General features: G+C 35.6%; 1 protein-coding gene across 1 annotated transcript; it reads left to right on the forward strand.

The window, feature by feature from the left end:
- Positions 1–2,966: 2,966 nt before the first annotated feature.
- On the forward strand, positions 2,967–15,269 carry LOC142610174 (chromatin-remodeling ATPase INO80). The gene is made up of 23 exons (XM_075781919.1): positions 2,967–3,322; positions 3,536–3,623; positions 3,817–4,207; positions 4,314–4,740; positions 4,893–5,093; positions 5,292–5,402; positions 6,306–6,730; positions 6,838–6,946; positions 7,087–7,167; positions 7,240–7,412; positions 8,182–8,307; positions 9,191–9,352; positions 9,458–9,515; positions 9,744–9,974; positions 10,147–10,293; positions 10,887–11,447; positions 11,559–11,819; positions 11,925–12,032; positions 12,769–12,863; positions 13,006–13,162; positions 13,427–13,624; positions 13,990–14,145; positions 14,638–15,269. Exons 1-23 carry the CDS (start codon positions 3,263–3,265, stop codon positions 14,929–14,931), a joined length of 4,620 nt encoding a protein of 1,539 aa, XP_075638034.1. The 5' UTR covers positions 2,967–3,262; the 3' UTR covers positions 14,932–15,269.
- Positions 15,270–16,145: the final 876 nt, after the last annotated feature.

Consider the following 16,145-nt stretch of genomic DNA (forward strand, 5'->3'; position numbering starts at 1 on the left):
CTAAAGCTGTGGCAGAAGTTTCTGGTTCATTGGACAAGGCTGTCATAGAATCCCGTTACATGGTTTTTGTGTTCAGTATCAATTTGAATCTCATCATCATCTTTTTGGGAAAAGTCTATCTTGTTCATGGAACTGCATTTATCCCAGTGCACACAAGGACAATAATTTTTTTTTGTTCTTCACTTTGTTTCGTCGCAATTGCAAAAATAGACATCCACATTTGGAAGACAATGCAAGCGCGAGAAGCATATACTTTCACCAAATGCTGAGTTAGAACTTGGGTTAGAACTTAGAAGTGTACACGGTGAAGGTTTTAGTTGCTGTCTTGCTGAGTTTGTTTTAGTCTTAACCATGGTTTTAGTTGCTAACAAGAGTTAAGGTAATGGGTAAGTAATGGGTTAGTGCTAAGGTGGAGTTGAATAAAAAAAAAAGAACAGTTGTCGTACTCCTATTGGCTGGCAGGGGTAGGGTGGACCATAACCGGAGGAACCAATAATTTCTCCACCACGGCCTAGTTTTGTGTTGCCCAATACTGCCAAGTCTGCAACCTAGTCTAGTTCACATGCTCTAATAGTTTGGTTGAGGGCCTTGGGCCAATATTTGAATTCAGACCAATTTATTTGGAGACGTTACCTTTTATATCTTACTTTGTGTAATAAATTAAATTTTATCTCTATATATTAAGAAATAGTTTTACCTCAAAAAAAATATAAAAAATACCCATGAACTAATTAGATTATCTTTATTCTTAAAAAATAAGGTTAAAATTGTAATTTACCAAAAAAAAAAAATTCAAAAACTTTTTTTTTTCTTCTAAAAATTAGCACTCTGTTTAAATATATTTCACGACACCTTTGATTATTTTTCCCTAAAATTTAGCACATACTAATCCCTTCGTGTGCAACCTCACTAACCATAGATAAATTTAAATTGAAAAATTACATTAAACTAAAAATAAAAGAAATAGCCTTATCACACGTGTAGAGCATGTGTGATGAAACTAGTAATTTTTTAAGTTATGAATTAAATTTTAAGGTTTTAAAAAGTAAAAGAAAAAAAATCAATTTCAGTCTAATGGGGCGGAAATGCGGAATGATGTTGTGAATGAGGTTTAATATGAGTTATGAATATATATATATATATATATATATATATATATATATATATATATATATATATATATATTTTTTTTTAGCTTTTCAAATTTTAGGATTTAATCTGTCGCGTGCCATAAGTTTTAAAGAAAGTTGTGTTTTGTTTTTGAAAATAAAGAAAGTTGTGTTTTTAAAATGGAAGAATAAGAATACAATTTCAAATCACAATTGGTATTTGGTGGGGTGCTTTTGAAAATTGACTTCTGAAAAAAACAGGGGTTTTCGCATTGCAATTTTTTCAAAACAACATTTTGTAATGAGTCATCAATTATTTAGATAGATATTAAAATGATGATAATTAACATTTATTTTTTTTATAGAGAATTTTAACATATGACGTCTGCTCCTGATGAACGCCTTTTGTTATCAAACTAAGACACCAATCAGTTTTTGGTGTAGGCGCGGATCAAACCCTAAATCTCTTATTCAATCATCGGAGATTTTATCAGTTGAGCTAACTGGAACCCACAATTAACATTTAGTTAAATGCTAATGATGCAGTGAAATTAAGTCTCCACTCACTCTAAAATGGGTGGAGAGTTTTTTAAGAGTTTCACAAATGGAAAAATTATATTGTGAGATTGGCCACAACATATGGGTCCTATTTATATTGCATTGCACAATATCCATAGGTGGGAGGGTACCGTGAAATAAGAGATGGTGTTACATATAATAATTTTTACAAAATAATTTCTTTTGTTTTATTGGGAGGATGAAAAAGTAAGAGGATATAAAATGTGAGAAAGATAGAAAGGAGAATGATAGAAAAATGTTTTAATTTTTTCTCATGTGTATTAGGTAGAGTCGTAGAGATAATGGAAAATTAACAAAATTTTTCTTTGAGGGGAGAAAAGTGAAATGATTGAAAATGTGATTTGAATAAATTTATTGTTATACCCTTATTATATGAAAAGATTATAGAAAACATTGTAATAAAAACTTCAAGCCTAAAGTCTAAACTCGATTGTTAAACAAGCTAAGATTTAATATAATAATGTGTTTGAAAACAAACTATGAACATGGGGGTTTGATTTAATTATTATATATAATATTGAATTTTTTATATGTATACTTGTCCAAAATATATATTTATATAGATTTAAAATTAGATTGTATAAATTTGTCAATATGTTTATATGATATTAAATTATTATTTGTAGCTTATCGATGATATAAACAATCTTTTTGTAATAAAAATTCATAGAATTGTGAAAAGGTAAAACATTTTAGTTATAATTTTACAGTATATAAGAAAAAAGAAACAAGTTAATCAAGATTATATGTATAAGTTCATTTTTGCTCAACGAGAACATGAGTTAAACTTAAATATATAATCTTGTTTGGTGTTGAGTTTGTGTTTGGAAAAAAAAAATTAAATGAAAAAATTTGAACTTAAAATAGTAAAATCAGCTTAGCTAGCTCGGCTTAACTCGAATAAAGTCATAAAGAAAAGAAAATTGAGGAAAGATACTCCAAAATTATAAACCCAATTCCCAAAAACTTCGAACAGTTCCTTGCAACTCACAAACAATCAAAACCCATACACTCCTTTTCACGAGAAAATATACTCTGTTACGAGTGTATACTTTCTTTCCCTCACAATTGGTAAGACCAGCAATAGATGGGTCCCACCAACAGGGTGTATTTTTTCTCCCTTTCCACAACTCCATATCCTTTTGGCTGGTTTCCTACCGTTAATTCAATTCCACCCACAACATACATACTCTCTCTCTCTTCCAAGACCAACCAAAAAAAAAAAAAAACTATTAATAAAAAAGTAATTAAAAAAAGAAGAAGTTAGCAGCGCACGTTAAGAAATGTCACCAATGGAGCGTACGTTAGCAAGATCCGATGCATCCTACGTCGCCTGTGACAGCCATCCCAAACACGCGCACTCTCTCTCCCCCACCTTATCCTACGCACCCCTCCCATTCTCTTCCTTTCGTTTTCAGGAAGAGGAGTCCATTAGGGTTAGGTCTTCTTCTTCTTCTTCTCATTCTCATTCTTTCTTATTACATCGCAATTACTTCTATTCTTCTTCTTCTTCTCCATGCTCTTCGAAGAGGAGCTAGGGTTTTTTAATATTACAGTAATAGCCACGGAAACACATGGAACACAGGAGACAATCCAAGGACTCGCATTCCTACTCAAATCTCTTCAATCTTGAGGTATTTCCCACATGGGTTTTCGCTTTCCTCAATTGGGTTCTTTTTGTTTTCTCCAATTACTGCCTCCTTTTGAAGTTTATGGCTTAATTTGGTGTTGTTCAGTGGAGAATTTTGGGGGTTTCTTGATGTTTCACTGTTTTTGGAATTTTGGGTTTGGTAATTTTAAGCTTAAAGTTTTTTTTTTTTGAAATTGTGTGTTGGGTTGTGCTGTAGTCTTTGGTGAACTTTCAACTTCCACAACAGGATGATGATTTTGATTATTATGGGAATAGTAGTCAGGATGAGAGCAGAGGTAGCCAAGGTAGGCTTTTTTGTTCTTAATTTAATATTATTTTACTTGAAATCACAATGACCTGTTTGATTGAAGCTTGTGATTGCAATTTTAGTGTGCAAATTATGCACTTTATGTATGTATGGACTTTTGGTTTAGTGGGGTGTGCACTTATGTATGTATGTTTGCCTGCATTGTGGTTTATTGCTGGTTACACAAACAGGTGGAGTGAATGTGAAACACGGTAACGGGGTTATGCGCGAAAGAGAATTGGGTTTGTTGAAGAAAAGGAGGCAGGGTGAAAATAGTGAGGACGAGGAGGATAGTTATTACGGGACACGCATTACGGAGGAGAGATATCGATCAATGCTTGGAGAACACATTCAGAAGTACAAGAGGAGGTTCAAGGATTCCTCAGCAAGTCCTGCATCAACCAGGATGGGAATCTCTGTTCCAAGGAGTAATATGGGTTTAAAAGCTAGGAAACTAGGGAACGAGCATCGAGGAGCATTACATGAAGTTGAATCCACGTCTGACTGGCTCAATGATATTAATCCTCAAAAACAAGGGAACTATCATGAAGCAGATTTTTCACCACTAAATGGCACTGAAAGGTTTGCCATCTTCTCTGGTTGTTTTATGAGAATTTTTAACCCCAAAATTTTGGAATATTCACAAATTATTTTGGGTGATATATTTTCATTTATATACTCTTTGCAGAACAACATATGAACCTGCTTTTGTGGATATTGGAGATGGTATCACGTATAAGATTCCTCCAACTTATGATAAGGTGGCAGCATCACTGAACTTGCCCAGCTTTCCAGATATTCAGGTGGAGGAATTTTTCTTAAAGAGTACATTGGATCTGGGGTCCTTGGCATCAATGATGACAAATAATAATAAGTTTGGGCCTAGAAGCCAGGCAGGAATGGGGGAGCCTCAGCCCCAGTATGAATCACTTCATGCAAGATTGAAGGCCTTGTCAGCTTCTAAATCACCCCAAAAGTTCAATCTCAAAGTATCTGATATGAATTCCTCCATTCCAGAGGGGGCAGCTGGAAACATAAAGCGATCTATTTTGTCTGAGGGTGGCGTTTTGCAGGTTTACTATGTGAAGGTTTTGGAGAAAGGAGACTCATATGAGGTTCATATTCCACTCCTGATTGTTCAATGATTTTTTTTTTTTGAAAGGGGGGATGGTGGATCACAATAGGTTGCCTTTTATTTTCCATAAGGGGCTGGTGAAGGTTAATATTATTATTACTAAATTCAGTTTTGGTTCTTTCTGGGCTGCAGATCATTGAACGGGCTCTGCCCAAGAAGCCAAAGGTAAAGAAAGACCCTGCTGTGATTGAAAGGGAGGAAATGGAGAAGATTGGGAAAGTGTGGGCAAACATCGTAAAGAAAGACCTACCAAAGCATCACAGAATTTTTACAGCTTTTCACCGAAAGCAACTAATTGATGCCAAGAGGTTCGTAGAGAGCTGTCAAAAAGAGGCAAGTATAATCTTATTTGGTCCATGTAGATTTACAAATTCCATTTTTGATAAACATATGGGATGTGGGTTTCTGTTCTTCAATAGTGGTTACTTATCTTTAAAAAAGAAAAGAAAAGAAAAGCAATGGTTAATTTCATTCATACGTCCTTGCTGTTATACATCTTGAAGAAATGGTATCATCTGTTTCTTTTATCAGGTGAAAACAAAGATGGGAAGATCGCATAAACTGATGAAGGGTGCTGCGATTCGCACTAGGAAATTAGCTCGAGACATGCTGCTGTATTGGAAGCGAGTAGATAAAGAGATGGTATCTTTCTCATTGTCCTTTATGAAGTTATTTTAACATACATTACAAGTAACTGCACTATAGGAAATACGATCTGTCAAAGAAGTAAGTTTTTCTGTGGAGGCAACATGTTGTATTTGTGTGCATCAACATGCACACGCACACATGCTTTCTCTTCTGTCTCTTCCATGCATATTTATGTTTTTAGAGTTCTATGCATACACATGAACGTTGTTTACCTGATTATTTATATCAATCAAAAGGAAAGAAAAAAACATATGCATAAATCCACATATACATTCATGTTCATCTGATGGGCTAAGTTCTTCATCTTCAGTGATTGGTACATCACATGAATCTGTTATGCATACAAATTACGTTGTAGGTTCTGTAAATATCCTGCCAGTCCTCACTTTGTTGACTAAATTTGCCCATGTCTCAAAATGATTAATATGTTATCTCATCTTAATTAACTATTAAGCTGGAGGGGAATCTTCAGAGTCCTTGAATAAAAAGAAATTAAGGTTGTCAGTTGTGAATTGAAATCTGTAGCTGTCTTCTAGGTTGGTATTTGATACTTAACAGAGTGTTTTGGTGTTGTGGCACTGCATACTAGTAAAAATTTACGACTGGAACTCTTTCATACTCTGCTGTCTTTGGACCAAGTGGCATTTGCTACTCCCATAAATAAGGGGTTGAGGGTGAGGTCAGAGGTGTAATCGCCTAGGAGTCATTGAGTTCTATTTATGTATAATCAAAGGGAAAAAAAAAGAATTCCTAGCTTATGAATATGTTGGAAGATCATCTATGTGTTACAAAAAAAAAAGAAAGATCATCATGTATGTTTATTTTAATTTAAAATAAATAATTCAAGTGAATAATTTATTTCAAAGAGTCAGTAATATTCAATCTCTTTGCTTGCAGGCCGAAGTAAGGAAAAGAGAGGAGAAAGAAGCTGCTGAAGCTCTGAGGCGCGAACAAGAGCTACGAGAAGCAAAGAGACAGCAGCAAAGGCTCAATTTTCTTATACAACAAACGGAACTCTACAGTCATTTTATGCAAAACAAGGCAAATTCACAGCCCTCTGAAGTTTTGCCTGTGGGAGATGAAAATCTAAATGACGAAGAAGTACTTCTGAGCTCTTCAGATGCTGTACCTGATGAGGAAGAAGATCCTGAGGAGGCTGAATTGAAGAAGGAAGCCTTGAGAGCTGCTCAAGATGCAGTTTCTAAGCAGAAAAAGTTAACAAGTGCATTTGATAATGAATGTTTGAGACTGCGACAGGCTTCTGAATCTGAGACTTATCCACCTGAGGTTGCAGGAGCTAGTAACATAGATTTACATAACCCGTAAGTTATTCTTTTCTTTCCTCCCCCCAACCTTCTCTCGTCCTTATTAAGCACTTGGGGAAAAGCTTTTCTTGTCAATTAACAAAATTTATATTTTATATTTACAGAACTACAATGCCTGTAACATCAACAGTTCAGACTCCGCAGATGTTTAAAGGTTCCCTTAAAGGATATCAGCTAAAAGGCCTTCAGTGGCTAGTTAATTGCTATGAGCAGGTTGTTAGGCAATTTCTACATTATAATTTAATATCTTTCTCATGATTTTTAATCTAGGAGATCCTTTGTCCCTCAAAAAAATGGAAATTAAGAGTGGCTGCAAGCAAGAGTTTCATTTCTTTTGGCTTCTTTTCTTTCAGGGTTTAAATGGCATACTTGCTGATGAGATGGGCCTTGGGAAGACCATCCAGGCCATGGCATTTTTGGCTCATTTGGCAGAGGTAAGTATTGAACCTAGTGTTTTGTACATATAGATTTTCTTTATAGTAACTCTTGTTGCTTGTCCCATTCAGGAGAAAAATATATGGGGCCCTTTCTTGGTTGTTGCCCCAGCTTCTGTATTGAATAACTGGAATGATGAAATCAATCGTTTCTGCCCTGACTTGAAAACTCTCCCATATTGGGGTGGGCTTCAAGATCGAACTGTACTTAGGAAAAAGATCAAACCCAAGGACCTGTACCGCAGGTTACTTTCTATTTCACAGTTGTTATTTTACTTTATCAAGAACAATGATTATGATATGCTGGCCTATGTATGTGTTTAAGTGCTTTAGATGGTGCCATGTTTCGTTAAATTCTATATTTTTGTAAAGAAGCTTGTTAAAGTATATATATGTATGTATATATTTGATAATTAGCTCGTTAAAGCATGTATTTAAGGCATAGACATGAGATTCTATACCACTGAAATGAGTAAGCTTATAAAGAAATCTGGAACAACTTGATGTTGACGCCTGAAATGGTGTCTGACATGCTTATGAGTTGGTATATCTGGTATATTTGAAGGCAAAGATTGAGAAAATTAGTCTTCCTTCTGAAATATCCTTCTTCAATTGCTTCAATTTGGACTGTGGAGAATTGAGGAAGAAAAACACTTTGTTTGAGGACATGGTTAAACAACTATCAAATATGCATATCTTGATTTTACCTCATGCCTTCTCCAAAAGCAACATTAGTTCCTCTTTAATTTTTTTTTAACACCGATAAAGAAATATCAATAGTAAACAGATGATCAACTAGCTTCCTTCGTATAGTCCAGGTCTTCTAGAGTATTTGAACTTTTCATTACCTTGTCAGCTCTTAATGCTTCTTATCTGGATAGCAGAGCAGTCAAAACATTTGCCATTATTTAATTTTTAAAAAAAAAATCCATTAACCTGATTTTTTTCATAAATGAAGTGCATTATATCGTTTTTTTTTATTATTTTTTTATATGAGCTTCTTTCTCTTGCCAGGGAAGCTGGATTTCACATTCTCATTACCAGCTACCAGCTGCTAGTGTCTGATGAGAAGTACTTTCGGCGTGTGAAATGGCAATACATGGTGTTAGATGAAGCCCAGGCAATCAAAAGTTCGAACAGGTTCTAACTTTTTTCTTTGTTGTTGTAGTGGCTTTAGTCTTTGAGATGTTTTTATTCTTTGGTCTTAGTTGCTATCATTTTGTTTCTTGCATCCCACTAAAGAGTCAACCGTGGGGAGTCATCTTATTTTGTGTGTATGTAATAAAATGGACATATAGTGGGAAGAGAGTAATACCATTAAAAAAAAGGGTCATACCTAGTACCTATAAAAAAAGGGGTCATACTTAGTGCACAAGACTCCACTTTTGCAGGTTTGGGAGAGGCGATTGGTAGGCAATCTTACCTCCAAATTTTTCTTTTTAGAGACTAACTTCTAGATTCGATATTGCAACTTGTTGATTTTGGTTGAAGGCACTTGCCATCGCATCAAAGCCTAGAGTAGTACCATAAAAAAATTGAAACAAACCCAAGAATCTACTGAAATCGTTTATTTATTCAGCATTCTTTTAGTCACTATGTAGTCACTTAAAGTACACGTTTTCTCATCCATCTGATCTTTCCTTTCCTTTTTTGAACTCCACTTTTATTTCTTTTAATAAATTGATACCTGCTGTTACTTTAGTTTTCAATTCATATCCATTGTGTTCTTTTTATTTCAATGTGCTTTTTTATCATCATCATCATCATCATCATTCTTGTTGATGTTGATATCATTATTAGAATTATTTTGTTAAGAGAGATTAAGATTCAACATAAAACGTCATCCAAATAAATTGTATCTTTTTAGTATTGCAGTATTGACATGTCTATAGCATCACATAAGAATTCAGTGTTAACCATTACACCCCTCCTAAAGTTTCATGAATCATCTATCTGGTGAATAGTTTATGTTTCTAATCCTTTATATTCTCATCATTAATTCATTGGATATTTGACTTGGCAGTATAAGATGGAAGACACTGCTTAGCTTCAATTGTCGGAACCGATTGCTGCTGACTGGTACACCTATCCAGAATAATATGGCAGAGTTGTGGGCCCTTTTGCATTTTATTATGCCAACCTTATTTGACAGCCACGAACAATTTAATGAGTGGTTTTCAAAAGGGTAAGCATTTTTTCTTTGGTTGGTTCATCTTTTCGGTTAGTGTAGCCTACAGTCTACAGAATTATAATATTTTCCTATCAATGATCTTTTACTGCATACTATCAGAATTGAGAACCATGCAGAGCACGGGGGTACTTTGAACGAGCATCAGCTTAACAGATTGGTGAGTTTGCCTTTTTCAGTGTTGTCATTGTGAGAGTGAACAATAAAGTTTTTTTTGTCTACTTGCTGCCATGTACCATCCTTAACATATATGTATGCTATTTAAAATAACTACAATAATTCTCAGTTTCTTTTTAGATCATGATCTCTGCTGCCTTCGCTTTTGACCTTTGATATTAATATAACTATATCTTTCTAACTTGTATTTTGGTTGCCTTTTTTCTTACAGCATTCAATTCTAAAGCCTTTTATGCTGCGAAGAGTTAAAACAGATGTAATTTCTGAGCTGACCAGGAAAACTGAGGTTACAGTGCATTGCAAATTGAGTTCTCGCCAGCAAGCTTTTTATCAGGCTATTAAGAACAAGATATCTCTTGCCGAGTTGTTTGAGGGCAATCGTGGGCATCTTAATGAGAAGAAAATACTAAATTTAATGAATATTGTCATTCAGCTGAGAAAGGTATATTCTCAATTCTAATGGCGTTCTGTTTGGTTCCCCTTCTTCATTTAAAAAGTATAATTTATCAACTCTGTGGGGGCAAGAAATTGTGGAATTTCGTGCATTTTGTCTGTCATGTGGAATATTTCTTTTTACTAGTTGTCCATGACGTGTTCCAATTGTGCAATGGTAGGTGTGTAATCATCCAGAGTTGTTTGAAAGGAATGAGGGAAGAACATACCTCCACTTTGGGGAGATCCCAAATTCTCTTCTGCCCCCTCCCTTTGGGGAGTTGGAGGACGTGCACTATGCAGGAGGTCACAATCCTATAACATACAAGGTACTTTCTTAAAGCTTTTTCTGCCTTACAATAATGTTTTTGTTTGTTATATATACTACCAAAACATTAAGCTTCATTGTCATGAAAATGCCAACCCTACTAAATACTCAATTCTTAGGTTTCTCTCGTAGCTTTAAAAGTGAGGAAAGTTGCTTTGCTTTTCTTTTTTTTTAATAAAATAAGTGAATACTTCATGCGTTTGCACTTGCTTTATGTATTTGTCTATAGACACGACACATGTCTATAGTCACCTAGGCCAGCAGGCCAATATTCTTTTCTAGGACAGGCCATTTGGTGAGCTCAAGTATTTTGTGGGGGGGGAACGGGGTGGGCAATTCAATTTTTTCGAATCCCAGCCTTTGGCAGGCCTCTATATATGTGCGTGTGTGTTGTAAATGGGAATTCAAATTTTGGTGGGCCCCATAGCCACCCAAGGGATATTTTGACTCTTCCAATGTGATGAGAATGCACGCTCCAGCTTCATTCTCTGCTTTAGTTTATGAGAATGAGGAACTTGAGCTCTTCTTTTTTGGATAAATAGGGACTTGAGCTCATTCTGTTATGGATCTAACTTTCCTTTTGTATTTTCCCAGATTCCCAAACTAGTTCATGAAGAAATTACCCATAGTTCGGAAACTCTTTACACAGCAGTTGGGCGTGGTGTCTGCAGAGAATCTTTTCACAGACTCTTCAATATATACTCCCCCGAAAATGTCTATCGATCTATATTCCTGCGAGAGGATAATTCAGATGGATTATCTTTTGAAAGTAGAACTTTTGGTTTTACACGTTTGATGGATCTGTCCCCGTCAGAGGTTACATTTTTGGCTACTAGCTCTTTTATGGAGCGACTACTGTTTTCTGTAATGAGATGGGACCAGCACTTCTTGGATGGACTCATAGAATCACTTATGGAAACCATGGATGATGACCCTGAATGCAGTTACCTTGAGAGGGGGAAAGTGAGAGCAGTTGCGCGGATGTTACTGATGCCATCAAGATCTAATACAAATGTACTACGAAGTAAATATGCAACAGGGCCTGGAGATGCTCCATTTGAGGCTTTAGTTGTGCCTCATGAGGACAGGTTTCTATCCAATAGTAGGCCTCTTCATTCAGCGTACACATTTATTCCGAGAGTTAGAGCCCCACCAGTATGTTTTTCAAGTATTCGTTTTGTACTCTTTATTTACTATTAAAAAAAAATCATTTATCTTATTAAAAAAAAAAAAATTTCATCTCCAATTTTTATTTTACCTATATAGGTTGGTGCTCACTGCTCCGATAGAAACTTTGCCTACAAAATGACTGAAGAACTACATGACCCCTGGATAAAGAGGATGTTTATTGGGTTTGCACGCACATCTGACTGTAATGGACCCAGAAAGCCAGTTGGTCCTCCTCATCATTTGATTCAAGAGATTGATTCTGAACTACCAGTTTCACAACCTGCTCTTCAGTTGACATACAAGATTTTGGGATCTTCTCCACCAACGAGAAGCTTTGACCCGGCAAAGTTGCTCACTGTAAGCCTTTTCTTTCCTGGTGTCCTTTTTGTTATTTAGTGAATATTGTTTTCTTTTGTATTGAACTTAATTGCTCAAGTGTTTGGTTATGTTACATCTGAATAGGACTCTGGGAAGCTTCAAACACTTGATATATTGTTGAAACGTTTGCGGGCAGAAAATCACCGTGTTCTCTTGTTTGCCCAAATGACAAAGATGCTGAATATTCTTGAGGTATTTTTAGTTCTTTAATCTTTGAACCTTCTTCTGCAGCTAACATGAAGCTGTCCCAAGTTTAGCCAAATCAGTACTATTTCTGATCAGTCCTAACATGTTTAAGATTTTGTCAAAATCATGATATTGGCAGGTCCTAATAGACAGAGTTGTCCTTTGGAGGAAATTTCCTTCAACCCACTACGTGAGACTTAAAAAACTATCCATGCGTACTTTAGTCACATGACCTACTTAAATAGTCGTGATGTTTTTAAATGATTTTATAAACCATGTGATTTAATACGTGGGGGGTCATATTAGCTGCCATGTAATGGGTTGGAGGAGATTCCTCCAGCCCAGTTTGGAGGAAAACTTTGTTCAGTCCTAATACAAATTGGTGTTGGTGTTATGGATGAGCCTTTGCATTTGTGTGTCAATGCATATGTTTAGTTATGATACAAAAAGTTTACTTAATAATTCACTTATGAGTTAAAGAGATAAGTTCGTGGTAGCCTGGGTTTGACTTGCCTTGGTTTCATATCGGTTAGCAAAATAAACTTTAAAGAGGATCTGAGATGAGAAACAAATTTCAAATCATTATCAGGTCTATAAATTGATTTTGCAAGCCAGCTTGGCAGATTGGAAATCTTACCACAATAGCACTGTAGTTTACTACTTCACTTGTCTTTTTTAATGGCTTAGCAATCTTCTCTGGACATTCTGTTTTGTTGTTCATGAATCTTTCATTTACGTGCAGGACTACATGAACTACAGGAAATATAGATATCTTAGACTCGATGGATCCTCCACCATAACTGATCGTCGAGATATGGTCAGAGATTTCCAGCATCGGTATGATTTCATAAACATACTGATTTTTTGAATGGAATTTCAAAGTTGCTCTCTCTCTCTTTGGTTGCTTGTTCTTATCATATATTATATACATGGGAGGTGTAAGAGTTTGGTACTAAGATTTTTATTTTTGTTGTTGCAGGAATGATATTTTTGTATTCTTGTTGAGCACAAGAGCTGGTGGACTGGGCATTAACTTGACAGCAGCTGACACTGTCATATTTTATGAAAGTGATTGGAATCCAACTTTGGATTTACAGGCAATGGATAGAGCTCATCGGTTGGGTCAAACAAAAGATGTTAGTTCCATTTTTTATTGCTTTAGTTTGGTTTTTCCTTTTCAGAATGCTACAGGCGTATGGATGGCTTGAGAGCCTCCAAGCAAAGCCATTTATTTCTTTGCTTTAGGGATTCCTTGCTTCCTTATGTGTTTGTTGTTGTTTGTCCTCTCTCTTGCCCACAAACACACACATCCACTTGGAGACAAACGTTGGTTTCTCAAAATTTTAAATTGTTTTAGATTCTCTAATTTAATTTGAAATACTAATGATTTCATGGTGTAGGTTACTGTTTACCGACTTATTTGTAAAGAGACAGTTGAAGAGAAGATTCTTCAAAGAGCAAGTCAGAAGAATACTGTTCAGCAACTTGTAATGACGGGTGGTCATGTTCAGGGTGATCTATTGGCCCCTGAGGATGTTGTATCCTTACTTCTGGATGATGCCCAACTGGAGCAGAAATTGAGAGAAATTCCATTACAGGTGGGTTTAAAATCTGGTTATCTGTCTGTCTATTGTTCTATTCCAACTTAAAATCCACTTTGCAGGAGATTAGTATCTCTTGTGCTTTTCTTGTAAACACACAAACACACACCAAAGGTTCCTGTTTGGCTTCCTTTTTGAGAGACTGTATGTTGAGAATAAAAGCACATCATTTTTTATGTTCCCTGAAAATAGGCTATGCAGATTTTTTTTCCTGGAAAAAAAAGTTCTTAAAATATGTTAGTAGACATGGTTTTACACCTACTCTTTCTTTACTTGGAGAAAAAACAAAAGATTTTGGAGACCAAAGTCAAACAGCTACTGGAACTATTTTCAGAAATTTTAATTATCTTTTCTCTGGCCAGGTTAAGGATAGACAAAAGAAAAAACAATCAACAAAGGGTATTCGGGTAGATGCAGAAGGTGATGCATCTTTGGAAGACCTAACAAATGCTGGATCTCAGGGTACAGGACCTGAGCCCTCTCCAGATCCAGAGAAAGCAAAATCCAGTAACAAAAAGGTACTGACATTCTTTGTCACTTGTCTATGTATTTTATGTTTAGTTCTAGTTCTATGTATCCAATCAAATCATTCCTTATTAATTGCTACTTGTTAGAATATTAGCGAAACAAAATTATTAGAGATCTTTGTGTACTGTGGTGGTTTACCAATACCTGCATTGTGTTCTATTACATGGGTTTGACAATTAGAATAAGTTCATGGGTTCAATTCTCAACCATCAATACATTTCATAACACTGTAGTGAACAACATTCCATATAACTTTATCAATGGGATAATAATAAAATAATAAATAGGCCTGGTTAGTCTAGTAAGTACTCTGTCCCCTGAATGATGATATGCAGATCTGTGGATCTGCCCAACTCCTCAGGTGCGCAAATTATGCACCCAGTTTATTAAAATTAATCTCATGAGTAGCATTATGAACCTTAGTTCTTATAAATAATGTTTTTGGTGCATTCAATGTTGTTTTCGTTAATGTCTTTGTGCAGAGAAAGGCTGCTTCTGACAAACAAGCTCCATCAAAGCAAAGGAATCCTCAAAATGTGACTTCACCAATGGACTACGAGTTAGATGACCCCCTTCAAAATTCTGATCCACAAGCACAGAAGCCCAAGAGGCCGAAGAGACCAACGAAGAGTGTAAATGAAAATCTTCAACCAGCATTTACCGGCACACCCATGGTAGTTTCAGAACAGACCCACTATCCACCCGTGAATGAGTTAGGATCTGGTGGTTTCAGAGCAGGGCAAGATATCTCACAGCATACCAACCCGTTCACTTGATAGTTCAATGAAATATAGAAGACTCGCATTTGTCAATCAAGCTGTGGGTACATCCAATGGGTGATTACAATGTTGCCTTGTTTAATCAGCAATGAGGGTTTTTTTCCTGCCTTATGGCTGCTGCGAGATGAAAGAAGCAACCGGCGAAGGCAGGTGGAACCAGAGGATTGTATATACTATTTGTACGGATTAGGTTGTAGATTACTGGCTATATACATAAGAGGGTTGGGGCATGTATAGATGGGCTCTCTCTCTCTCTAATTATTTTGACTGCACAAGCTATGTAGTCTTGATGTTGTAGTCAGCCCCATTTTGAAATGTTGGTTTAGTGACAGAAATCTCATAGCCTTCTCTCTCTCTCTCTCTCTCTCTCTCTCTCTCTCTCTCTCTCTCTCTCGTGTGTGTGTGCCCCTGAATCGGATCATCTATAAACCCTTATGAAGACATGGTATGTGACTTAAACTTGGCAAATCAAGAAATTATAATCTAACGGAAACCAGAGCATTAAGCTTTCAATATGCCATTATATAGTGTCATGAAGTTTTCTTGGTCCCTTAAGTAAGAACATATTATAAAGATGAGATGTAAAGTTTCATATAACTAACACTTATCAAAAAGTTTCATATAACTAACACAAGCCATCAACAATAGTTTTACTAAGTTGTCAAGGGTCTTGTAGCTGAATTAATACATTTCAATGCACTTTGGAGGTTTAAGGAGAAAAGGCTTAGCATCATATTATAATTTATAATTGTGAAAAAAAAAAAGAAGCTTTTTCGAGGTTTTTTTTTTTTTTTTTTTTTAATCTTAGCTCTACTGAGTTGGCTTTTCACTTAAGGCAATAGCAAATATCTGTTACTAATTAAAGCAAGGAAGACCGAAGACCCAAAATAACTTAAGTATTAGTAATTAAAAAAAAAAAAAAAAATTCAATTAAGGAAGTAATAGATAAAATAACTTCAGATATAGTAAATTGAGAGAAAAGAATACATGTGAGCTATGTAGCCGACTCTAACTAATTGTTGAGGATTCATAGTCAACTCTAAAAATTTTGGGATTAAGACTTATTATTATTAATTAACACTAGGACACCCTTGGATTGGCTTAGCCAGGCCTAATTGGATTTTCAATCATAGGTGACTCTCTACCTCTAGAGCAATTTGCCAAATAAGTTCAGTTCACAGGTTTTTTTACCATCATAACAGAGTATGATC

Source organism: Castanea sativa, chromosome 9 (assembly GCF_040712315.1).
Source record: "Castanea sativa cultivar Marrone di Chiusa Pesio chromosome 9, ASM4071231v1".
In the NCBI taxonomy this organism is placed as follows: domain Eukaryota; kingdom Viridiplantae; phylum Streptophyta; class Magnoliopsida; order Fagales; family Fagaceae; genus Castanea; species Castanea sativa.

What these genes read in the sequence shown, in the direction of transcription:
- LOC142610174 (XM_075781919.1), top strand. Translation starts at nt 3,263, where the DNA reads ATGGAACACAGGAGACAATCCAAGGACTCGCATTCCTACTCAAATCTC. An exon ending in TGAGAGCAGAGGTAGCCAAG is followed by an intron (nt 3,624 to 3,816) that starts GTAGGCTTTTTT and finishes TTACACAAACAG; the next exon opens with GTGGAGTGAATGTGAAACAC. An exon ending in TAGTTAATTGCTATGAGCAG is followed by an intron (nt 6,947 to 7,086) that starts GTTGTTAGGCAA and finishes CTTTTCTTTCAG; the next exon opens with GGTTTAAATGGCATACTTGC.